The sequence below is a fragment of the Acartia tonsa genome, chromosome 12 (genome assembly GCF_053477335.1).
Source record: "Acartia tonsa isolate MP-2025a chromosome 12, ASM5347733v1, whole genome shotgun sequence".
Lineage (NCBI taxonomy): Eukaryota > Metazoa > Arthropoda > Copepoda > Calanoida > Acartiidae > Acartia > Acartia tonsa.
This window is the reverse complement of record NC_137271.1, coordinates 7,182,631-7,208,743: the sequence shown is the minus strand read 5'-3', so window position 1 is coordinate 7,208,743 and position 26,113 is coordinate 7,182,631. Positions and strand designations below refer to the sequence as shown.

The window sequence follows — 26,113 nt, the reverse complement described above, 5'->3', positions numbered from 1 at the left end:
GTAAGGAAGACCCTTCGCTACACACAGACACACAATGTTCCTGTTATTTTCATGTAATAATTATAGACTAGATTAATTTTCAAATTATTACAAAAAATTTTTTGGATGGTTTGTAAGGGACCTCCCAACTTCAAACCTCTTTTAAAAGCGAAGCTTTTCTATAATTAGGGTCGGTCCGTCCGTACGTCCGTAACGGATAGCTTTTTTCGCTAATTTAGGCAAGTAAGAATTGTCCTATTGATTTCAAATTTTGCATGGTGATTCCTGTAGTAGTTAGGTACGATTTAGAAAGCGTAGCAACTCTATAATCATTACCAGAATGTCCGTACGTCCATTTTAAACACGTTGATTTTTTTACTTTTTTTAATAACAAATTTTTATGTGATCTAATAATCCGATTGATCTAATTTTTGGTATACTGATTCCTGGGACAACAAATTACAATATTATAAGCGAATCAACTCTATAATCAAGTCCTAAAAATGTAAGTATGTCCATAAACATTATTCTGTATCAAGCAGTTTTTCAACAATTTTACTTACAATTTTGCTTCGACATTTATACATTTATATTCTGATTATTCAGTTCTGACACTATACAAGTGTTAGTGTCCGTTTGTCCTACCGTTTCAGTGCTTCTCTTTTATGGATGTTGTCATCCTTGTTCTTTTTCAATCAAGGAATTAAGAAGAAACCCTTTCAAGTAAAAAACCACCCCTTACTCGCCCTTAAATGTCGAGTGCAGCAAAAAGGTAAACGGCGTTAAATATACAATAATACAATAAAAAGAATTTAAAATGTCCTAATAAAAAAGTCTTACAAAAAAGCCCAATGATTTCTAAAGAATAAATTATTGTCAGCTTTACATGTTAATAAAGACTAACTTTCGAAAACATGGCTTTTTAATAATGATGTTATTTTTACTAGTATAAAAAGGAAGAACACTTTTTGTTTGTTTTGTAGCTTAAGATGTCGATAACTTCTGAACATATTGAGTTCTCCATTTTTAGAAGGCTTCACATATATTCCGGGATAGTTTTATGCTATTTTATTTTTTATATACCTTTTCAAACTCTATTAATTATACCAAAATTCCTTATTTGTTTAAAAATGTATTTTTCCTCTCCCTTTCTTTGTTTTCTCATTGTAGGCGCGAAGCTACTCTTAAAATTAATTACACTTTTGTGTAAACTAAAATCATTGGAAGAAAAGCCTGGACACTATTACTTTGTACAGCCCAAACGTGTTTAGGCCAATGAACAAAAGAACTAGTTAATAAACTTTGAGGGGCAGAATAATTAACAATCCATTGTCCCTTCCCTGCTCGATTATTATTCAAATGGGAACATAAATTTTATTATTAAACATTGAACTAATGAATTTTTGTTTATGATATATTTTGTAAAATAAAACAAATTGTAACATTCATTTTTTAGACTTCTTTGACCAGCTGAACAAGATTTAGAGATCCTTTTCCCTAAAATATATATATTATATATGTAATAAAAGTATATGTTTGAAAAATAAATGAGTTTTTGTTTTACAAAAGGGTAGTTTTTTGTGTGTTTTACTTTAGGTTAGGTTGTATCGGGTACAGGGTAATCCCACAAGGTTAGAACATCTTAGATATAAATCCAACGGAACTAGGGGAAAAAAGAAAAAAACTACTTCTCCTTTATTTCCATTTTTATTTGAAAATATGGGGCCCCCATAGCTCGCTAGGCACTCAAGGGAAAGCACAAGATTGAATCTTTTATCATAGTGTCAAAATATTCTTGCTGTAATTATTAGTAAAGCTTCTTAATGGTCCAAGACATATCAATACCAAAACTAATTATTGTTTCCTTACAAACATGTGCGTATTATTGAAAAGCTTAGCTTTTGAAATTACTTATACTGTGGTAATACGACATCCAGACGGACAGGCAGTTTACAGAGTTGCTACGCTGTGACTTATCATAACAAACCCACTGCACTAATCTTATTATATCACCATCTATCTCATGACCGATGTTGACCCCGCTATCTAGCGGTCAAACTGGCCTGCCTAAATGTGGGGAGGGACTCAAACATGCAGCTATCACGCGCCCCTCACGCGATTATACAACCGGGAGGCGCTGCCTCCCCTTTTACCACCGCTGCCCCCACAGCCTGTCTACCGCCGGGAGCTAAGCCCTAGCGTCCCACACCCCCTTCAAACCTAACCATTGTTATAATCTGTTGTATATATATAGTAAACATTGCTTGTAAATATTATTCAGTTAAATATATAATTTCTGTATGACTAAATCCTGCTAGTTTGTTTCGGTAGAATAATTCAAGGCTAGGGCTCGTTGAACTCGAACTCGTTACCCTGTGGGCCGAGAACGCTCGGCTTACCATAACTTGGTGTCAGCATGTTTCAATCGAGCCTTACAGAAACTAGCCTATTCTACCTCTGATTGGACCCTTTGGCAAGTAAGGGGACAATCAGCCGCCAACTGAGAAGCCAACTGACCCGTGAGACGGCCTATTTAGGTCGAATTTCCATCATTTTGAACGCAATATGTGGGCCTCTGGCCTACGGCAAGCAGATTTAGCCTGCTGAAAGCGCCAGTTAAGACGCTTTTTCCGTACCGTGTAGGAGTAGCGCTAGGTGCGCAGCCACGGTAATCGGATAATTTAGCTCAGACGGCTACAGAACTGAGTCTAAATTGGCAAGTGTAGCTGGGACAAGCCCCAGGACACCCAGGCCAAACCTACGAGACAGACAGCTGGGTGCTGGTCTCCTTGAGAAGGCAATGTGTGGCTGCGAAGCTTCAGCACACAAGTAAGCCCTACCACTGCGACGGATAGCAGATTTTGAGCCACAGGCACGGCAGGACGGGACATTCCCTGCCGCTGCCTTCCAGGATTCGAACCCGAGGCGCTGTAGGACGGGCCATTCCCTGCCGCCATTTTCGGGATTCGAACCAGCGGCGCTGTAGGACGGGTCATTCCCTACCGCCGTCACCCCTCTGAACCTTGCAGGACGGACATTCCTTGCTGCCAGTGCTTCCAGAATCACACCTAGAGCTCCTAGTGATAACAACACATAAGTGTGTATAAATGTCAACCAAGTGATAAAAATAAATATAAAATTGTTGACCCAGTGATAATTAATAAGCTCTAGTGATTCGAAGCTACAGTCTAAGCCACCATGGTAAGCGATACCACCATAGCTGCGGTTCGGCCACCACCGAAGTTTCTGCCAACCCCAGCCGAACGGGAGGCCCCCTTGTCTCAAGGGCAGGACCTCCACTTCCCCTGCCATATCAGGGTGAGGTTTCCTACTCCTGACCCTACCCAGCATGTACAGGTTGATGCCATGATCGATTCTGGCAACCGTGTACCAGGGTCTGCTGTAATTTCTGAACACCTCATGCACGCAATGGGCGTGCAACGCATGTTGATTCCGGACAACACCCAAATCCTGACTGCTAACGAGGAAGGCCAGCCCCTCCAGGTAATAGGAAAATTGAAAGAATTATATATGGCAGTCTCACACACCCTTATACTCCATCTTTACCACGTGACTGTGGTCCGGAACCTCTCATACCCTCTGAACCTAGGAGGGTATTTTCTCAAGGAGTTCGGAACTAGGCTCTGTTTCGACATGCAACCACCTTGCTTGTAGGTGCGTGGGGAGTTTATCCCACTCCGTGGCGTCCCCATTGACCGGGAGACAGCCGAGAGAGAGTTGAGTTATGAGGGGCCTCTGCCAGGCCCACTGCCAGAGCAGCCGCGTGTGGTCGAGAAAGGCACGCACTGGGTGGATGCTGCGCTCAACGCCCATAGGGGGGCCAACCTGCTAGCCATGGGGTTGCCCCCAGTGCCCAAGGTGCCGCGGGAGAACCTGCCAACAACGTTCCCTGAGATTGCCAGCCCTCCAGAACCAATCTTCTCCGCCGACACCTTTATCAACGGCCAGCCGTGTCCACCTGGCCCCCTCTACCTGGGACCCCCAGCCAGTCAACCAGCCAAGCCCGAGTCCAGACCCGTCAAGTCGCGGTCTGATGCACCCGGAGCCACACTCAACTCCCAGGAATCAGCCTCTCCGGGCGCCGTGCCCGTCAAGTCGTGGCCGGCCGCCTCCGGAGCCATGCATGGCTCCGTTGAATCAGCCTCTCCTAGCGCCGAGCCCGTCAAGTCGCGGCCGGACGCCCACGGAGCCCAGGCTGGACCCAGCGCCTCGGCCTCTCCCAGCGCCGAGCCCGTCAAATCGTGGCCGGACGCCCTCGGAGCCACACCTGGCTCCGACACGTCAGCCCCTCCCGAGGCCGAGCCCGTCAAGTCGCGGCCGGTGGGTCCTGGAGCCGAAGCTGACCCTGCACCAGCCACGTATAGGTTAAGCGCTGTCACTCCAACTGATGGCCAGCCACCCCAACTGCGCACGGCCAAGCGGGTGGTCCTGCCTGGCCGCGGTGTCATGGCGGTCCCTGTTGAGCTAGTAGGCCACCGCACCAAGGATGCCATCCAACTAGCTGCCCCAGAACAGAGGTTTGGGGAGGATCTTGTCATCCCAGAAGGCCTGTATGCCCACAGGCCTGGATCCGCCACTGTGTTTCGAGTGCTGGTAGTGAATGAAGGGGAGACGCCCCTCCTGCTGGACGCTGGCCTCCCAGTGGCAGGGGAGCTGGTCAAGCCTGACATTTTAGAGGTTTCTGATAAGCCTCCCCCGAGTCTCCACTCGTTCCAAGAGCCTGCTGAGCCCCCAGACATGCAAGAGTTGTGGGAGGCCCTTGAGATGGAAGACAACGAGTTCCTGCGCAAGGACCCCTTGCTCAAAAAGGAGGTCTGGACCATGCTATCAGAATACAGGGACGTCTTCTCCAACTCTACCCCCGGCTGCACAGATGTGGTCGAGCTGCAGCTGCGCCTCAAGCCAGGGACCCAGCCGATCCGCCAGAGATTTAGGGATCTGAACCCGCGGCAGGAGGCTGAGCTGGAGAAACAATTGGACACCTGGCTACAGGAGGGAGTCATAGAGCCGTCAGACTCCGCCTGGAGCAGCCCCCTGGTGCCCATCAAGAAGAAGGACGGGAGCACCCGCTGGGCCGTCGACTACAGAGCCCTCAACAAGTACCTGGAGCTGGATAGCTACCCTCTGCCCAGGATCCAGCAGTTGGTAGAACGAGCTGGAGGGCACTGTGTCTACAGTGCCCTAGACGCGGTGGCCGCATACTACACCATCCGTGTGTCCGAGGACAGCCGGCCCTGCACCGCCTTCACCACCCCCAGGGGCTTGTACCAATGGAAAAGGATGCCCTTTGGCCTAGCTACGGCGCCATCTGTCTATTCCAGATTTATTGCAGGGGTCCTAAACCCATTAGGCACAGCCAACCTCCAGTCATACCTTGATGACGTCCTGACCTTCCACCAGGATACCTGGGCCCACCTGGCTAGGCTCCGGGAGGTCTTGGAAGCCCACCGCCGGGGAGGAATCCGCCTCAAGCCAGCCAAGACCAAGCTGTTCCGAGCCAAGGTGGATTATCTGGGCCACACCCTCAGCCGTGAGGGGATAGCCATGCAGGAGGATTATATTGACCGTATCCTGGACTGGCCGGCTCCCAGCACCCCCAAAGATTTGCTGGCGCTTCTGGGGTTCTTTGGATACTACCGCCTGTTCATCCCAGAGTATGCCGACCTCACCTACGAGATGAATCGGCAGAAGACGGCCAAGACCCTAGCCTGGACACCTGAGATGGAAGCCCAGCTGCTGCAGCTCAAGGACAAGTTCCGTCAAGCCCCCATCCGAGCGCCGCCCAGGTTTGATTTGCCAGCGGTATTCCAGCTCACCACAGATTTCAGCAGCCGCGCCATCTCTGCCATTTTGAGTCAATGCCAGGACGGCAAGGAGAGGCTGATTGCCGCCATGGGGCGCAAGACAACCGACCCCGAGACTCGCTACCCGTCCTGGAAGGGAGAGATGGCCGCCATTATGTATGGAATCCGGAAATTCCACGGCATCTTGTCCTACCGCAGCTTCCAGATCAACACTGATTCCTCAGCCTTGCTGCAGATGAAGTCGCTGAACACATCCACAGGGATGGTGGCCCGCTGGCAAGAGGAGCTAGCGGCCCTAGATTTACTGTCTGCCACCGTCCTGGCACCCAGAACACCAACGCTGACGCCCTTAGCCGCCGAGAGGACGCCAACATGCCAACGGCCAGCGCCGAAGAATTAGCAGAGCAGGCTGAGTATATCCATAACCTTGGCCAGCTAGGGGAGCCCGCAGCCAGCCGGGCCCCTGCCGCCCGACTGGACCCAACTAGAGTACTAGAAGCCCAGACACAAGACCCTCTCCTGCTCCGTGTCCGCCAGTGGGTGGCTGATGGCAGAGCCCCAACCAAGGCTGAGCTGCGCGGCAAGGAACGAGACGAGCAGCAGTACGCCAGCCGCTTCCCAGCCCTGGGACTTGACGAGCATGGCTGCCTCACCACCACTGACCAGACCCTGACAGGGGAACGGACAAGATACCTGCTGCCTTCGGCCCTCCAGCAGGACGCGTTTTTTCTAGCCCATGGGACCCCCATGGCCGGGCACTTTGGGATGGACGCGACTATCGCCTGCGTTGCCATGCACTTCTGGTGGCCCAACCTGGCCCGTGACGTCCGCCTGATGGTTCAGACTTGTCCTGAATGTGTCCAGAAGGTTACCAAGGAAAGGTTGAAGCAAGGGATACATGTGCCCTCCCGCCAGGGGTATCCACAGCAGGTCCTGTTCATCGACCTGGTGGGGCCACTACCAGAGACTCCAGCCGGGAACCGCTATATCCTCACCTGTCAAGACGGGTTCAGCCGGTTTGTCAGCCTCTACGCCATCCCCAACAAGCGCACCCTCACGGTGGCTGAAGCCCTGCTGCACCGCCACCTGGCCACGTTCGGATGCCCCCTGAAGATCCACTCCGACAATGGAATGGAGTTCACCGGCCAGGTATTCCAGGAACTGGCCTCCAGGCTTGAGATTGGCCTGACACATCCACCACCCTACAATCCGCAGTCCAACCGAGTGGAAAGGTTTCATCGGACGCTCAATACAGGCATGCGTCTGTTCTTAGACAGAGACGACAACAACTGGGAGCCCCACTTGCCTGCCATTGCCTTCGCCTACAACACCAAGGCCTGCAGATCTACCGGCGTGACCCCGTTCCTGGCCTTCTTTGGGAGGGAGGCCAAGCTTCCGGTGGACATGGTGCTCCGGCTGCCAGAAACAGAATATGCCTCGGTTCCAGCCAACGTCCAAGCTCTCCTGCAACGTTACCATGCAGTGTATGATGCCATCCAGCAGAAGGAGGAGGGAGCCATCCGGAGGAGCGCGGCAGCCTACGAAGGCACAGCCAAGTATGAGGTTGGAGACTTGGTCTGGTACCTGGCCCCCCGCCTGGTGCCAGGGAAGGCAGCCAAGATCACCAAGAGATGGACTGGCCCCTGGAAGGTAGTGAGGAAAGCTACAGAAGTCCATTATGTCATCAAACCTGCCTCTCCAATAGCCAGGATCTCGGAAGTTACCGCGCATGTAGGCCGACTGCGCAAATACACTGGAGATGTGACTGCCCACCAGATTCCAGCAGACATTCAAGTCGACGTGGACGGCGACGAGGATGCCACCGAGCTGCCGGTTGGAGCGGCAGCGCCCGCAGCTAGCGACCCAGGACAGTTCCCAGTGCACCAGCCGGCCGCAGCCGCCCCACAGCCCAGCGGCCAGGATCGTGACCCAGTAGAAGAGGACCTGCAGGAGCAACCCAACGAACCACCGCCGCCGCCGCCAGCTCCAGAGCCACCCAGAGATGCCATCTGGAATCCTGATGCAGACATGGAGCACCTGCCAGCCAGCAGCGAGCCTGTAGGAGGAGAAGCAGCTACTGCAATGGAAGAGGCCGCCCCAGAGGACAAAGCTGAAGCCATGTGCCCCCTGTTGATGACAGCCATCCCTATCCGGGTAGGAGCTAGGAGGCCAAGCAACCTGAATCAAGCAGGCGCCCCCATGGAACTTTATGCGCCCTCATCCATCGTCATTCCCCCCTTGGGGACCACCAGAGTTAGCCTAGGCCTCCGTGTCCAGCTACCCGCTGAGGCAGAGCTAGTCCTGCAGACGAGGCAAAATTTCCAGCGCCGGGGCTTAGCCGTCGCCAACCCCTGTCTAGAAGCCAACCAGGAGCTGACAATGCTGATATCCAACCACAGCCAGACCGAGCAACGAGTGTCCCATGGAGCCTGTGTAGCCCGAGCTGTCCTCCATCGAGCTGTGCCCCAGGAAGAGCCTGTCCTGCGCAGACATAGGCTGTCGTATCCCCAGGTTCAAGGCCTGGTGGCTCGAGAGCCACGCAACCCTTGAAGGGGAGGTTGTGGTATTACGACAACCAGACGGACAGGCAGTTTACAGAGTTGCTACGCTGTGACTTATCATAACAAACCCACTGCACTAATCTTATTATATCACCATCTATCTCATGACCGATGTTGACCCCGCTATCTAGCGGTCAAACTGGCCTGCCTAAATGTGGGGAGGGACTCAAACATGCAGCTATCACGCGCCCCTCACGCGATTATACAACCGGGAGGCGCTGCCTCCCCTTTTACCACCGCTGCCCCCACAGCCTGTCTACCGCCGGGAGCTAAGCCCTAGCGTCCCACACCCCCTTCAAACCTAACCATTGTTATAATCTGTTGTATATATATAGTAAACATTGCTTGTAAATATTATTCAGTTAAATATATAATTTCTGTATGACTAAATCCTGCTAGTTTGTTTCGGTAGAATAATTCAAGGCTAGGGCTCGTTGAACTCGAACTCGTTACCCTGTGGGCCGAGAACGCTCGGCTTACCATAATACCTCAACATATGCAGGATTATATGGAATAATATTTGAAGAATATTCTGATATCATTCTATTCTCTAATAACTCTTTCTAAAATAAACAAGGATGACAACATCCATAAGTAGCACAGCACAAGATATGTAGGATTATATGGAATAATATTTGAAGAATATTCTGATATCATTCTATTCTCTAATAACTCTATCTAAAATAAACAAGGATGACAACATCCATAAGTAGCAAAGCACAAGATATGTAGGATTATATGGAATAATATTTGAAGAATATTCTGATATCATTCTATTCTCTAATAACTCTTTCTAAAATAAACAAGGATGACAACAACCATAAGTAGCACAGCACAAGATATGTAGGATTATATGGAATAATATTTGAAGAATATTCTGATATCATTCTATTCTCTAATAACTCTTTCTAAAATAAACAAGGATGATAACATCCATAAGTAGCAAAGCACAAAATATGCGGGATTATATGGAATAATATTTGAGGAATATTCTGATATCATTATATTCTCTAATAACTCTTTCTAAAATAAACAAGGATGACAAAATCCATAAAAGCAAAGCCCTGTAACGGTAGGACAAACGAACATTAACACTTGTACATAGAGTGTTAGGACTGAAAGCAGAATAGTATAGCTGAAGTCTAAACAAAATTTGTATATAAATTTGTTGCAAAACTTAAATATAGCATAACTGTTATATAACTTAAGTATGACATACAAAAATTTGTTGTCAAAAAGTAAATTTAAAGATCAGCATTTTTAAAATTGACGTACGAACTTTCTGGAAACGATGATGGAATTTCTGTTCACCCTAAATCGTACCTTAATTTTATAAGAATCATCATGCAAAGTTTGAAATCTATAGGACCAAAATAACCTGTGTAAATTGACGAAAGGAGCTAACTGTCCCGGACGGAAGGACCGATCCTAATCCTAGAAAAGCTTTAAAACTTGCAATATTCAACAGACAGAAAAATTGTGGATAAGGTGTTGATTGGTTTATTATGTAAATAATACCTTAAAATTATGCATGGTGTACATCCAACATGCATACTCTTTTCCTTCAACCTTAAAAAAGAATGGATTAAAGTACACTATACAGTACACCAATTTCTTATACTATGAGGGAGGGGACATTGGGTTTTTACTCATTAGTCCCAAAAGTTTCATAATAACGTTGTCTTACTCGTTGGCTTAACAATAATGTGGAATTTTATTGAACTTTGATTGGTTGATTTATTAAGTTGAGTGTCTAAACGTTTCAATCACTAATTGTAAACTACAGAAGATGTAATTTTGTTTAACAGCATTGGGGATGTACATCAATTTATCAGCCATTGTCTTATCCCTTTAGATCAATGAAAAATATATAAATTACAACGCCAATTATTAGGAAAGCAAAGAAAAACAAGATGTTTACTAAATCACCAAGAAGAACTGTAAAACTGAACGGTCCAATGTCACCTCCCTTCCTTCCTCCCTGAATTTTGACTAGCTGATATTGTAAATTAAATCTAATCCCCACTCGCGACTAGACTAACAATAAATGACAACATCCATAAAAGGACAGCTCTGAAACAGTAGGATAAACGAACATCAACATCTTTCTTTAAATGGACATTTTGGTAACAAGTATAGAGTTGCTACGCTTTCTAAATCTTACCTAACTACTACAGGAATCAACAAGCAAAGTTTTAAATGAAAAGAACAATTCTAACAGATCTAAATTATCGTACAGAGCTACCTGTTTCGGAGGGACGTATGGACTGACCCTATAATTATACAAACAATCTTTGATTTTAAAAGATAATATAGCTTACTTTTACTGTATCTAACTTTCTTGTGTAGAAATTTGGATGTTCTTCTAAGATGTCTAGAAAATACAGAGATAGGACAATCGCCGATAAATAAATATTGTGCCTAAATGTACTTAGTTATTTTAACAAATATGATTAGCTAATATATTAATAATTGTTTACGGTAATTAATGCACAAAGATACTAGCGGTTACGCCCCTAGCAGTTAGTAGCTCTGATCGAAGGGGCAGAAAGGTGTTACAACTTACAATAATAGCTTAAAACCATTCCAAAAAGTATATCCATCACAGGGCATATATAAAGCTTACTACAAAAAGGTTCAGTGATTATTGAAATCTTAAGCTTTAGACAAAAAAAAATCTTACTATGAGGATGTATTTACTTATTTTAAAAAGTTAGGTTAGCTAGAAGAATATTTACCCAAATGTTCTAATTTTGTCTGATCAATTTTCCAAACTTCTCCCACAATATTATTTCCTGTACCAGGACTCTCAAGCAACATTGGAATATTATACTGAATAATAAAGGTACTAATTCTATTTAATGAATAAACATATGAAATATATGAAATCCAAAGCTCTTTATTAAGCCTATAAAAAAAGAGAATAAATTTAAAAACTTTTGGCCCAATGATTCCGAATGACGAAATAAAATAGTCCATTATTCTAATATGACATCATTTGGGATTTTTGGTCAAAAGTTTCTTTTTATTTATTCCTTTTTTATAGGCAGTATAAAGACCTTAATGAAATCCTAATGAATATCTTACATAATGATAAGAACAACCAAATAGAAAGTAAAAAGTAAGGATAGAAGACAGACAGACATCATGAGTTGTGGAGTAGTTGATTTACGGTCATGAAATTTCAAAAAAAATTATATCCTTTAGAGCATTACAGACAGACCGACGGGCCAAATAAGATACATAGCTGTTTAATGGTTAGAAAATGGTTTCTTAAATTTCTTAAAAGTGTATTTTCCCCTCAAAGTAGCTGAAAGAAGTACGCACGGATGATCAGACATTTGGAATCATAGAATAGCTTCGCTACTAAAATACTTAAATGATAAAACCTGAGTAAAAATTATAAGTGGATATTTTTCCATTGTTTGTCCTCTTCCAACAAATTTGGCTTCACCCTAGAAAATAAATAATATCGATGTATCGGTATGTATTTCTTGTATTCCCCGGCAAGTTCGAACCCATTAATCCCTTTTTTCCTTACACCAGAATTCCCCAGAGAATGAGTGTGTTATGCGGCATTCCTAACTATCTCCGCGCGTGGCTTGTAAACAAACAAAAGAGACGCGCACTTTTCCTTTGATGATTCCCATGTGAGGAGCTACGTGAATGAAAATAATGTATTGCTTGAATATACATGCGCTCTAATCCGTGGAAGATCTCAAATAAGCCTTCCTGCTTAGTTTGACATCATATGTGGTAAGAATTTATCTTTTAATTCTTGAAAATAAGCGTAGAATGGTACAATTTTATGAAGAAATTTAAATCTTTAATTTTTCAACAAATAGACCATTTAACTGCTAAGTTTTGATATACGAATATTTTCCTTTATATTATTGATTATTTTATTCTAAAATTATCAATTTCTGATGCGATTTAATATGTTTCGTGCCAATTTAAAGTTTTTTAGAAAATTCATATTTTTTATTAAATTGAAATCACGCAACCTCGATGTTACAAAAATAATAACCATTAATTTTATGTAATTAATTCTTATATTTTTGTTTTAGACTTACTGTTTTCATGGTAATAAATACACATTCGTAAACTTCACTATGTTGGTCATTCGGAGGGCTTCGAGATAAGATTTCAAGAACGGCTAGGCATTGCGTTCCGAAACAATGAAAACAAGACAGAACAGATGCAGCTAAGAAGAATCTGTGAAGTTTTGTGAATGTGTTGGTTGTGATACCTTACCACACATTATTATAGTCATAATCAGTACAGTTAACTTTAGTGACAATCATGGGTCCTAAAAAGAATAAAGGTGAACAATTGGGAAAGCGGCTGCGCCCAGCCGTTGAGGCCCTAACCAGTGAACTAAGTAGAGTGATGAAGTTGGTCAGTGATTCTTCAGAACTTGATGTTAGACATTTCACTAAGGAATCAATCCTTGTCCATGACAAGTTCGAGACATTCGACAGCATCATGGTCGGTTTTAGCAAGCTTGGTTTGAGAATCCAAGAGCTTGATGAGTTTAGTGACATTTATTCTGATATAGTTACTGTGCAAAAAGACTATAGTGCTTTGAAGGATGCTCTTGATGCTATAGAAGAGCTTAGTGACATTCAAAGTGTTGTTGATTTAGTTGGTGATAATTTGCCTGACCATAAGGCTGAACTATATGATCGATGCTTGAAGATTGTTAAAGGGTCATATTTTCCCTTACCCGAGCCAATTATAAACACTTTGTCTGCTTTGATGAAACGGCTGGCTGAGGTTAAGCTTGAACCTATGAAGCCACCCACAACGACGGCGGGTGCCTCGACAGCATCGCCATTTGTGTCACCGTTTGGCACACCACAGTTCGGCACCGGTTCTATGTTCACGCCAGGATATATGAATCGTGTCGACGAACGTCTTCTTCCCTCCTTTGACGGCCAGGAAGCAGCTTACGTAAGTTTCAAAGACAATTTTAAAAAGCTTACTGTAGGACAGGACCCGTCATATTTACAGTTATTGTTGAGCAGTGAGAAGGTCTGTAAAAATAAAGAGCTGAGACTCCAATTAATTCAGATTCAATCGCATGAATCTCAGTGGGCTTACCTTGACGCGCGTTTCAAGTCTAAGACACGTCAAATGCTCTGCCTTTTCAACCAATGGGAGAAGAAGTCTAAACCGTCGGACTCCAACCAGATTGTGACTGTGTTAGCAGAGTTTGGTGGTGCAGTTAGCCAGCTGGAGCAGCTGACTAAAGATGATGAAGATGATGAGGTTACCACAAGCCAGTGGTTGACCGTGATACTTCTGGAGATGTTATCCAAGAAGTTGCCCCGAGATTTTCAAGACAAGCTCAATTTGGCATTGGGCTCAATGGATGTCCCGAACGTGCCAAAGTTGTTGCAGATTATTGAGGAACAGAGGGGCGCCATTTTAATGAGGTGTTCGACTGATATGGACACCCCCTCTAAGAAGAAGGGTAATCCTGCGGCAGCAGCTACAGCTAAGACCAAGAAGAAACAGCCTTGCCCGTCGGAAGGTTGCAGTTCTGAACATTTGTTGTTTAAGTGTTCCAAGTTTAGGGATCTGTCTGTTCCTGAACGTAAAAACTTTATCAAGAAAATCGGCGCCTGTTTGTTGTGCTTGCAAAAGGGGCACAGGGTTGCTGATTGCCCTAAGGCCGATAGACTTGGCAGCTGTACCATAGACAGCTGCAACCAGCCTCATAATAGTTTAATTCATGAGTCTGTTGCTGGTGGACAAGTTGCGGCAGTTTATGAATCACAGTTGTTCAGCAAGAACAATTACATGCTGATGTTGCAGCAGCTCCCAGCAGTGGCGGCTGACAAACGTCAAGTCACCGTCAATGCTATGTGGGATTCTGGAGCAAATCTCACATTGATTTCTAGAAGTATCGCCAAGAAGTTAGAGTTGCCATCAACTGGTCGCACAGCTACTATTTCTTTGGCAGATGGAAAGAGCCAAGCATGTCCTACAGTTAAGATCTGCTTGGTTGACCGCAACCGGAATTGCCATATTCTGGAGGCGGCGGTAGTGCCCAGCATTGGTACTGAGGAAGGGTTACGTTCTATTAATCCTGCAACCGCCGCCGAAATTTTTGATATGAAGCCTGATAATTTCTCTATGGTTGACGGTAAGATAGACGTGCTTATCGGTCACCTGACACCAGCTATGTTCCCGTGTGCAGATAAAATGGTTGGTGATTCTAGACTGTACAGAAGCTTATTTGGTACAGGTTATTTAGTTGTGTCTGCGGACGGCAGGACTGTTGCTAATCCTGTCGCTTGTAAAGCTACTAAGTTGGAGGTCAGCAAGATGGAGTTCCTTTCCACAGAAAGTTTGGGGATACAGCCGCCATCAATGTGCAGCGGCTGTAAGAACTGCCGCCATTGCCGCCGGGCAGTCCGCCTTGGACGTGCGTAAGCGGCAGCTGATTGAAGAAGGTTTGACACTGGATCTTGAGAGCCGTATCTGGACGGCTTCATATCCTTATAAGACGCCGCCAAGTGTGTTGTTTGATAACTCAGAGCAGGCGTACAAGATTTGCCTACGTGACCGGCAAAGGATGGTCAAAAAAGGCGAATACGACGCTTTCTGTCAAGTGTTCCAAGAAGCTGTTTCTCGTGGCGTGTATACAAAAGCGTCGCCAGAAGATCTGTCTTATACTGGGCCTGTGTATTATTCGAGCCTAGTCTGCGCATATAAAGAAAGTATTTCCACGCCGTTGAGGATATGCGCCAACTCTAGCCTCTGCTGCAAGGGGCTAAGTCTCAACAGTATTATGATGGACGGGCCAGTTCCATTATATTCCCTGATGCACAATCTTATTCGGTTCAGAAGTTACAAGTTTGCACTCGTGGCTGACATCCAGAAGTTTTATAATAGTTTGTTAGCTACCTATGAAGATTCTCAGCTGAAACGTGTATTTTTTGCTGATACAGTTGATGGAGAGCCGGAGGTTTACCTCACCAGAACTGTCAATTTTGGTGAAGCCTTGGCCGGCGATATGGCCGTGACCGCTCTCAGACTCACTGGTCGTATTTTTGGTGGAAGATCCCTGCAGGATGTTCAAGATGTTTATGGATCTGAGAAGATTAGAGGTTCTGATGTTGTAGCCCATCAAGATGTGTGGAGAGATGTTCAGCAGCCACTCAGATCTGAATTTGTGTTGTATCAAGATCCTCCTTCGGTCAAATTGGAGACTTGTACTTACGTGGATGACTGTTTAAGCGGTCATAACAGTAAACCTGAAGCTGTCCAGCTGGTCCGAGAGCTGGAGCAGATGATTGAACCTGGAAATTTCAGATTTAAATCTGTTATTTATTCTGGAGATGATGTTGACAGTGTGAAAGTTTTGGGCATTGTTTGGGTCCCAAAACAGGATATATTGTTCTTGCCTGTCAGAGCCAACCACGGCGCGAAGATAAAGGGTAGAAAGTTACTAGAAGACCTGGATTTGGAGAATCTCTGGAGAAGTCTACCTGAGACGATAACTAAACGAGAAGTTTGGAGAATCGTACAACAGTTATATGACCCATTGGGTCTTGCAGCACCATTGCTGCTTAAATCCAAGCTATGTCTGCGCTCAGTTTGCATACATGGCTGCGACTGGGATGATTCCATACCTGGAGAGTTGAGGTCAGAGTTCGTGAGCAGCCTCCAGGACAGGGCGGCACTTGGAAATGTGTCGTTCAGACGTTCGATGGTTCCTGATAAGCCTTTGGGGCTTCCAATGGTTGTTGGTTTCTGTGATGCATCAAGCTCAGCCTATGCAGCCATCACCTACCTGAGATGGCCAGTTGCTGAAGGTTTTGATGTAGTTTTGTGTTGCGCCAAGTCACGTGTCGCACCAGTTAAGATAGAGTCTATACCAAGGCTCGAGATGTTATCTTGCCTAATCTTGTGGATACAGTTGTCAGAGCCCTACCATTCAGCATCTCTGGCAAAGTATTTTTTAGTGATAGCAGCTGTGCCCTGGCGCAGTTATCCAGTGACAGTGTTATGCTAAATGTTTTCAACAGTCATCGTGTATCTGAGATACAACAGTTGACGAGCCCTGAAGATTGGAGATGGGTTCCAACCCAACACAACATCGCCGATTTAGCTACGCGAGGTTTGTGTACAATTGAGGATGTACAACCTGGATCTACATACCAGGAAGGTCCAAGCTGGTTGCGCCTGGAACAGGACCAGTGGCCCGTTAAAACGGCGGGTGAGGTTAATGCATCTATACCTGAGAGCGAGCTTAATCCAAAGATGGCGAAGCTCAAGGTAATGTTCACACAGATGGTGGACAATGATTTCTGGAGGTCGCTGGCAAGGAGGACCTACAGGCAGGCAAGAAGGACTGTATCCGCAGTTCTTAAGGCTGCCAACCGTTTCAAGTTGTTACTTGTTAAGAAACGTGGTGTTGCAACAAATGAGGATGGTGGTAGCAACAATGATAGTTCTAGGCATTATGAGAACTATACTTTCACAAACACTTATTTGGATTCTGTTTGTGACCTGTTTTTGACATCCTTCAACCAAGAGAAGGAGATGACCATGGACGCCGAGGGGAAATTCGATTCCCTTCAACCGTATCATCACAAAGTCCAGGTTTGTTGGCCCATAGTGGGTCATGATGGATGTTTTCCTCTTCGGTCATTTACAATACTCAAAATGGCCGCCAGAGGTGATGAAGCTCTTGAGGCCGCAGCTGGAGGCCCAAGGAAAGTTATGAAGGACAGCCCAGGTGTTGTCTTGCTTAGCCGCCACAACAGGCTGGCGAAGCTCATCCTTCAACAGTCTCACGATGAGCTGGGCCATGGAGGCCATCGTAAGACATTGGCGCAAAGCCGAAGGTATGCTTGGATCACACATGGCCGTATGGAGGCTATGAAAGTGGTCAAGAATTGTGCTGCATGTTCCATTGAATATGCCAAGCGTTCGAGTCCCGCAATGGCTATTATCCTGCCAGACCGTGTGGAGCCGTCAGTGCCCTTCCAAGAGGTGCACATGGACCTCGCGGGGCCCATAGAAGTTGTGAAACCTGGCGTTGGCACCAGGAATACCAAGACAAAGTACAAAGTCTGGTTGTTGATAGTAGCTTGTAGATTTACACAGGCTGTGTTTATTGATGTTTTGACAGATTATTCTACTGAAGCCGTGCTGGTCGGCTTGAGAAAACTTCAGGCGTTTTACAACATGCCTAGAAGAGTTACTACAGATCGTGGTACCAATATGGCTGGTACCAAACGCATTCTAGATGAACTTTTGAAGGATACCAGGATGCATTTTGAATGGCATCTTGTGCCCACAGCTGCACATTCATTCGTTGGCACTGTGGAGAGACAGGTTGGGCTGGTCAAGCGGGTGTTGAACAAGAAGTTGGCCGGTGCTACTGTAACCTTCAATGATTTACTGGTGTTGTGTGCTGAGACCGCTAGAGTGTTGAATTCTAAACCATTGACATATGCCACTGCAGGAAAAGACGTCAATACCTGGAGAATAATTTCGCCTGCTGATTTGCTTGGAGGCAGGACAAATGATGCAATCTGTACGTTTGAAACCGGTTGCAAAGAACCCATTACCAGGAGAAGTTTAGACTGGGACGAGTTCAAGAAGTGCGCCCAGGTGGAAGGACCGTGGTTGCCAAATACAAATTATCAGATGACGCAGCCGCCACAGATAACGAGACTTCCGCTAGACGTCTTCTGAAGATTGATCTACCCAAAGTTTAGTATAAGTATCGTTCTTGTTTAACTTTGATTTTTATTTTTCCGGTAAATTTATCAGATTTTTTTCGAAAGACAAAAAACGCAATTTTTGATACAATTTCGTTTAAACTTTCAAACCGATGCAAGATTTTTTCATTTGAAATGCAAACTTAAGTTTTTATACGTTTTCGCAAGTCTTTTCAATGATTTAAGTCTTTCCGAGACCTGGGATTTTTTTCGAGGAAAATTTCCTAGGTACCTACGCAGATATAAACAATTTTATCCTTGTTGGATTGAAATTTGATATGATAAGAAATTAACAAAATGAGATTTTTACATCATTTAAATATTTCTTTAAGATTTATTACAATCACATAAATAATTTAATAATACATGCATATTAAAATTATTACTATTTACCTTTGAACTTATGTACCTAAAGAAAAATGCAGATTTTTTTCGCGATGAATTAAGTAGATTCTTTGATTTTCGTAGAGTTAAGCTTAATAAGACCGCTTTACGCCGTACCTAAGCTCTGTTTCCTCGGCCAGGCATGACGCAAAACGGCAAAACTAAAGCATAAAATATTTTATTTGATTGCTTTGACTGATGATTTTAAAAGTTTCTTTGAATTATTTCATGATTCTTTTTATTTTTGATTTGAATTAAACATCACTAATTATGTTTGTTTCAGTTGATGCAGCCCTGCGCCAGAAATCCTGTTAGAAATTATGCAGTATCAAAAGTTGTGATGGAAAGTCATAACGTCCAACAGGATAGCTGGAACATGGCATTTATTAATATTTGATGGATATTGTTAGTTTGTATCTTGAGGGATTCATTCTAACTGAGGCCAAATTGCCTTTAATTATGACTGTATGAATATGTATATGATGCTTTCTCCTTAAAACAGAGAGAAATTGCAGATTCAGCATTTTAGAGAAGTTCTTTTCTTATATTGAGCTTTTGTTTTATTTTGGTAAATTTAATTTGCATATTTCAATTGCAATTTTAATTTTACGCAATTTTGATTCACGAAGATTTAAAATTATGAGATTTTAATTTTCCGAAGTTTGATGATTTTTTACAGTCATATTTTATTTAGATTTAAGTATCTATTTATTAAAACATGTTTAGATTTAAGGATCTTACTTATCTTATCTTAAAAATGTTTAGATGTAAGCACAATTATTTTTCTGTCGGAGAAAAATTCTAAGTATTGAGAAGTTTTTATGCAATTTTACTTTTCTTTTCTAGCAAAAAGATTTAGTAGATGAAATGTTATTATTTAATCTTTCCTTCTTTTGATGAAAAAAGTTTGAGTTGATTATTTAATTATTGATGCGATTTTTAGTATAAAAATCATTTACCTATTTTATTATGTAGGTACCTAATTGAAGTTTAGGTACTAATGATTATTAATTCATGTATTCGCAATTACATGGTCTATAATTCTATTTTTATTTGAGATTATGAGGCCATGATATAATGAGATGTGTGAGTGGTAAATGTGCAATTCATGAATGTTGAATGCTTTTCCCATTCCTTATTCCTGTCCTTATGCGGTAGCTGAGGCGGTTTGAGTTGTTGTGGTATTCGTAAGTTTCCATAACCAATTTTAGGCCTTATGGCCATGACATTTTAAACTCTTGTAGTTTATGCGTTATGAGATTGTGATTTCGTGGACACTGTCTGCACGTATATTGCAAAGATGAGGTATTGTGTTCGATTCCCAGTGAATAGACGGGTGTGTATCGGTATGTATTTCTTGTATTCCCCGGCAAGTTCGAACCCATTAATCCCTTTTTTCCTTACACCAGAATTCCCCAGAGAATGAGTGTGTTATGCGGCATTCCTAACTATCTCCGCGCGTGGCTTGTAAACAAACAAAAGAGACGCGCACTTTTCCTTTGATGATTCCCATGTGAGGAGCTACGTGAATGAAAATAATGTATTGCTTGAATATACATGCGCTCTAATCCGTGGAAGATCTCAAATAAGCCTTCCTGCTTAGTTTGACATCATATGTGGTAAGAATTTATCTTTTAATTCTTGAAAATAAGCGTAGAATGGTACAATTTTATGAAGAAATTTAAATCTTTAATTTTTCAACAAATAGACCATTTAAAGGACGCCTGCAAGAAATAACTCGCTTTAACTGCTGAAAGACTGCCACAAGAAGACCCAATACCCCAAATTTAAAGCCTTCAGCTTCAATAACAAAAAAGTTCTAGGCATTTCAAAATAGCATTTTATGTACAATGGAATTTTTGAAAGATTTCCAATGCTCATAAAAGAAAAAACAATATTAAATTACGTTGCCTAGACATAAAATTATAACCTTATCTTTGTCAGAAACTTAGATTGCCTGTAACTGATTACATTTTTACAATAAAAACACCACATTTCATAGTCAAAATCTATGAAAAAAATTCGATTTAAATTGCATTTTTAAACGAAAATCATAGCGGAAACAAAGGGGTAAACTAATACAAGCTTAGCTGTGATTGGTTGTTAAGCTGATTCAGCCTTCTGATTGGCTACAGTACATTCGGTACAACGCAAGTAAAACTTAATTTTTTTTAATGATTTTGACTATAAAAATGGGTATTTTTATTGTAAAAATATAATTAGTAACTGGAAACCTAAATTTATGACAAAAATAAGCTTATAATTTTGTTTCTAGGCCACGTAGTTTAATTTCAAAGTTTTCAACATGAGCATTGTAATTCTTTCAAAATTTCCATTGTACATAAAATGTCATTTTAAAATGCCTAGAACTTTTTTGTTATAGAAGCTGAAGGCTTCAAATTTGGGGTATTTGGTCTACTTGTGGCAGTCTTTCAGCAGTTAAAGCGTAGTATTTCTTGCAGGCTTTCTTTAACTGCTAAGTTTTGATATACGAATATTTTCCTTTATATTATTGATTATTTTATTCTAAAATTATCAATTTCTGATGCGATTTAATATGTTTCGTGCCAATTTAAAGTTTTTTAGAAAATTCATATTTTTTATTAAATTGAAATCACGCAACCTCGATGTTACAAAAATAATAACCATTAATTTTATGTAATTAATTCTTATATTTTTGTTTTAGACTTACTGTTTTCATGGTAATAAATACACATTCGTAAACTTCACTATGTTGGTCATTCAGAGGGCTTCGAGATAAGATTTCGAGAACGGCTAGGCATTGCGTTCAGAAACAATCGATATACAAAAGTAGTAGGAAGTTGGTCTGTTTTGTAGTGCTCAGCAGCCGCGCGTCAGCCTCGTGTAAGCCTAAGTGAAATCGTCATATTATAACTTTAAAATTCTTTAAACTTGTTCCAATATCATCAAGTTTTTAAAAATTTTAATGCAGACAAATGTGTTTAAATTTGAAACTCATGTGCGGCTGCCGAGCTCATATATTTTGTCACTGCTAAGCCCTGAAAAAAATAATGTTGTTATTTCTGTTCTACTGATGAAACAAATTTTCTTTATCTTACTTGAGACTTATCTTGCATCCAGTGGTGGTTGGGTTCATTTTGTTTCAATGTTCCATACACAAATACATAGGAAAATGACATTTTTCCTTAAAAATAAAATTAGAATTTAGATTAAAAAGAACCAGTTGCTTCGCCCCTAGCCTCTAGACGTAAAGTAGCCTAAAACTACCCAAAACATTTATAAAGCTTCTCTAAAAAAGTGAAATCAATTCAGACAAGCAGTTTCCGAGATCTTTAGGTTCAATTTTTTTTGTTACTTTATTTTAATGGTTTACAAGAAAAACGACATCCACAAGTAGCGAAGCACAAGAATATAATTTTATGTTAAAATATTCAGAAATATCTGCTTATAGTTTGGCTATAGCTTTGCTCTTGAAAGAGATGAGATCTTAAGCTACAAAAACACAAAGACACCAGAGAGAGAGGAGACAAAGGGGCTGTTTATCACACTAGTCTCAAAAGTTTTATGATTACGTTTTCTTATTCGTTGGCTTAACTTTGGAGACTTTAGTAAATATTTATTGGTTGATTCATAAAGTTGAGTGTTCAAACGTTTCAACCGCCAATTTTATTCTGTAGAAAGGGTAATTTTGTGTATTATCAGTGGGGATGTACATAAAGTTATCCCTGCACAGATACATAGACACAAAGACATCCTGTTACTTTTATACTAAGATTGATTCATTTAAACAATATAAGCATATTTTGACACATGTTTACAAAACAAGAAACAATTAAACACTAAAATAAAATCTATGAAAATCAAAGATCTCAAAGGATAAGACAATTGAATATAAATTTATTTTAAAGTTAGTATGTTTTTCAACCTATTTTAAAAAAATTTACACTATTCTAAGACATGAAGATATATTTCGATTTTAGCAATCATTTTCAATTCATTTTGTCTAAAAAAATATAGGCATGAGACATTAGATAACAGCAAATATGATCAAAGATATTAAACATACATTTATATAGAACAATGTCACAAATTATTTTGAATCTTAGGTATCACCATAGAATACAGATTACTACTGAAAAAGTTTGAAATAAAAGATTAAAACATTAGTTTTTAAAAAAAGGAGGAGTAGGGAATAATTCTTGGCCTTGTTTGAGTTATGGGGCGGGGCATAGTTTTTGTTAAACTGTTTTTAACCTATTTTTAAAACATGTATCAAAAATATACTATGACGCCAGTAGAATTAAACTGCAGAGCCTAAATTTGAATTAAGTCCCCAATAAACTTTTTTGAGGGGATTTAAAAATTAATTTTACTGTTGCTGTGGTCTTTTTTGATCAGAGCAAAAGGTCTTTTTTTATTTGGGTAAAATTCGTAGCTTTTAGAGTGTTTTGCTTCATATATATAGTATTCTGGTATAGAGTAAAATTATGCCTTTTGATTTCATCTAAATTAATTCATTAAAAACTTAATTCTTTACAATATATCAATGAATTAACTTTATCGTGCTTGTTTTCCATCACTTATTTAAAACACAAAAAAAATTGGCTGTAAAGGGTTAAATAGTGAAAGATGACAACAAACGTTTACGCAATACAACAAATTTTTTTTGTCACATATACAAATATGATAAAATATAAGATTATTCAAACTTATTTTTTTAAATATTTTTAAAAAGCATGTATCTTTTATGTGTATAGTTTTCATTCTTTTCATTTTAATTAAATAAAAATTATTTAACTACATTGGAAATAAGTCACTTTGTGAAAACACTCTTTTTTGAATTGTAAAAAACTGAAATGAAACAAGACTTTTAATTGGTTCAGACTTCAGAATAATATGTTTTATTTTAATGTTAATTTTCTTCTATATAAATTATTGTTTTAGAAAAAAATTATTTGCATCGAACAGAGTAGAGTTTTTATTATTGTATTGATATAATCTGAATCACATCAAATTGTTCTGCAAGAAACAATTTAACCCCAAACTAAAAAATGCTTTTGCTTCCATCAAAATGATCACAGCAACATATAAAATTGATTTTTAAATCCCCCAAAAAAAGTTTATTGGGGACTTAATTCAAATTTGGGCTCTGCAGTCTGATTCTACTGGTGTCATAGTATATTTTTGATATATGATAAAAAAAATAGGTTAAAAACAGTTTAAAGGAATTTTTTTGATGGTTAGGAAATAGGCGGAGTTTTGGATGGTGAGTTTGGTTGAAGGCGGAAATATAAATTTATACATGTCTTGATCTAATAAAGATAAATTATTAGATTATGATTATTGGTTCAAAATTTTGTACATTTCTTGTCTATACCAACCAATCAATATTCAACAAATGTCCTCCTCTTCCCTGATGATAAAAGAAAAAAAAACTTGATTTACAAATGTTGAATTTTAAATTCGCTATTCGTATTTCATTCAATGCTTGTGACTCTATAGAAGCTTCAACCCTGACAGATGATTATATTTTGTTATAAAATTATATTCAAACAAGGATGACAACATCCATAAGTAGTAAAGCACAGAATAATATGCAATCAAAAATACTTATTCATACAGCCAAATAGAAGTATATTATGTAGTTATTTATCGCATCATATTATGGACAGCTTTCGGCGAATAGTAAAATAAAAATAAAAGATTAATTTTAGTTTTGTTAGCCCCTTGGGGTCGAAGGCTTAAAATATCAAAAAGTTTTATATGTCTTGTTGTTCATAGAAATTGTTTATAATACGATAGGTAATACGTAATGGGGGGATACACGAAAAATCAAATCCGATTTGGAGATAATACAAAAGGACATGAGTTGAAAACTGAATCTTATTTCTTGAATAACTTTGTCTACAGGCTGAATTTTACATATCACCGATGTAAAATTTCTATGAATAATAATCAAAAATATATATAAAAAACCATACATGATTTTTCATTATGCTACGTTGGTTAAAGTATGAAAGAAGTTAAATAAGATTTAATTTCCAATTTCCTTATTACTTTACAAAGCTTATCAAAGTTAAGACGACATTTCAATTATAGAATAAATTAGCGGCATTCTCTCACTAAAGTGATTTTTCGGATTTCGGGAACGTGTGTATTTATTTTCGACATTTAAGATGTTTTTAGTTGATTTATGATATATTTTAATACAACTTAAAGTCGCAGATGAGGTTTTCGATCTTTTTAAGGGTTTGAATGCTTTTTAAGCAGGCGTAATGTTTTAATAACAAACAGTGGCGTGCGAAGCACTTTGTCTAGGGGGGGGCATTTTGAAGATTTTGTAAAATTTTGCCCCCCCCTAAATCAAAGTGCCCCGGGGGGGCACTTTGCTTTAGGGGGGGGCATTTTGATTATATATACTAATTTTAAATAAGGGCGTTTTAAGGGGTGGGATTATTTGATTATGGGCCTTCTAGTCCTTATCCCTTCTTCCCCATCCCTTCCCCCATCCCTATTTCCCGTTTATATCCCCTATCTCTGCCCCCCCCCCCCATCTCTTCTCCACCATCCCTTCTCCCCACCCTGCAATGACCGAAGGGAAGGGAGCTAGAAAGCATCTTCAAAAAAAAAGTACAGAATATAATTTAACCTCCCCCCCCCCCCACACCACAAAACATTTTTTTTGGGTGGAAGGGGATGTTATAAAATCTCAGCAGGAAGGATGAATAACCCCATTAAAAAAAATTTTTGGGGGGGAGGAGATAAAAACACTCATTTTGGAAATAATTTACCAAAAATTAACCTAATATGTAAAACTGATTTCAAATATTTCTTTATTGTATGACAACAAGGATGACAACATCTTTAAGTAGCAAAGCACAAAAAATCATTAATAAGAATACAGACAAGTAGATTTAAAGAGCATCTGTTGAAATAAATATATATTTTAGGTAGAAAAAGTCACAAATCCTTTTTCCTGCATATTGTGTGATGACAGTCAAAGTAAATTACATACTGGATGCTCCAAACAGCGAGAAATTTGATCTTTTTTAATATTATAATCCACTAAAAAATTTATCGTACCATAAAAACCAAAGATAAAAAGAACTATGTAAAAAATAAAAAAAATTACTTGTCCTTTCATCTACAGATATAAAAATTTCTTAGAAATATAGAAAACTTTGGGGTATAGTCTCTTTTGTGGCAACGCCTCTTAAGGGGCATTTCATAGTATTTTCATAGTAGCTTTTAATAGGTTATTTCCCCGCAGGGTTAGGCAATTGGCCCCGCAGGAGCTATATAGGGGAAAAGCTACTGTGAAAATACGACGAAATGCACCTTAAGAGGCAATGTCACAAAAGAGACTATACCCGAAATTTAAAAGATACAAAAATAGCCCAAAACGTCCTGAAAAGCAGTCCGACATCCATGAATTTTTAATAGTTAATTATACTCCATAATGATGGGAATGTTAACATTAAGTTTTAGCCTTCTATCTTTAATTGCAGTTGAAAAAATCACATTTCCCCTTTAGCATTACATACTGACAGCCATAGTGATTTATAGAGAAGCTAAAAAGTTATATCAACATATCCTACCCTCTTTAAATGGCACTTTAAAACTTATATGTGTGCGGTGC

At 40.9% G+C, this 26,113-nt stretch overlaps 1 protein-coding gene across 1 annotated transcript; it reads right to left on the bottom strand.

The window, feature by feature from the left end:
• Window positions 1–1,369: 1,369 nt before the first annotated feature.
• On the bottom strand, window positions 1,370–21,694 carry LOC145333504 (putative gamma-glutamylcyclotransferase CG2811). The gene is made up of 7 exons (XM_080178658.1): window positions 21,573–21,694; window positions 11,755–11,820; window positions 11,104–11,197; window positions 10,687–10,739; window positions 9,884–9,934; window positions 8,854–8,928; window positions 1,370–1,476 (listed from the first exon to the last, which is right to left on the bottom strand). Exons 1-7 carry the CDS (start codon window positions 21,651–21,653, stop codon window positions 1,432–1,434), a joined length of 465 nt encoding a protein of 154 aa, XP_080034784.1. The 5' UTR covers window positions 21,654–21,694; the 3' UTR covers window positions 1,370–1,431.
• Between the last annotated feature and the right edge of the window lie 4,419 nt (window positions 21,695–26,113).

Excerpts from the sequence above, each read along its gene's own strand:
- LOC145333504 (XM_080178658.1), bottom strand. The coding sequence starts at position 21,653 with ATGTCATTTTCCTATGTATTTGTGTATGGAACATTGAAACAAAATGAA. Across the intron at positions 11,198-11,754 it reads CACTTATAATTTTTACTCAG|TATAATATTCCAATGTTGCT; the intron begins GTTTTATCATTT and ends TTTATTATTCAG. Across the intron at positions 10,740-11,103 it reads GACAAAATTAGAACATTTGG|ACATCTTAGAAGAACATCCA; the intron begins GTAAATATTCTT and ends TGTATTTTCTAG.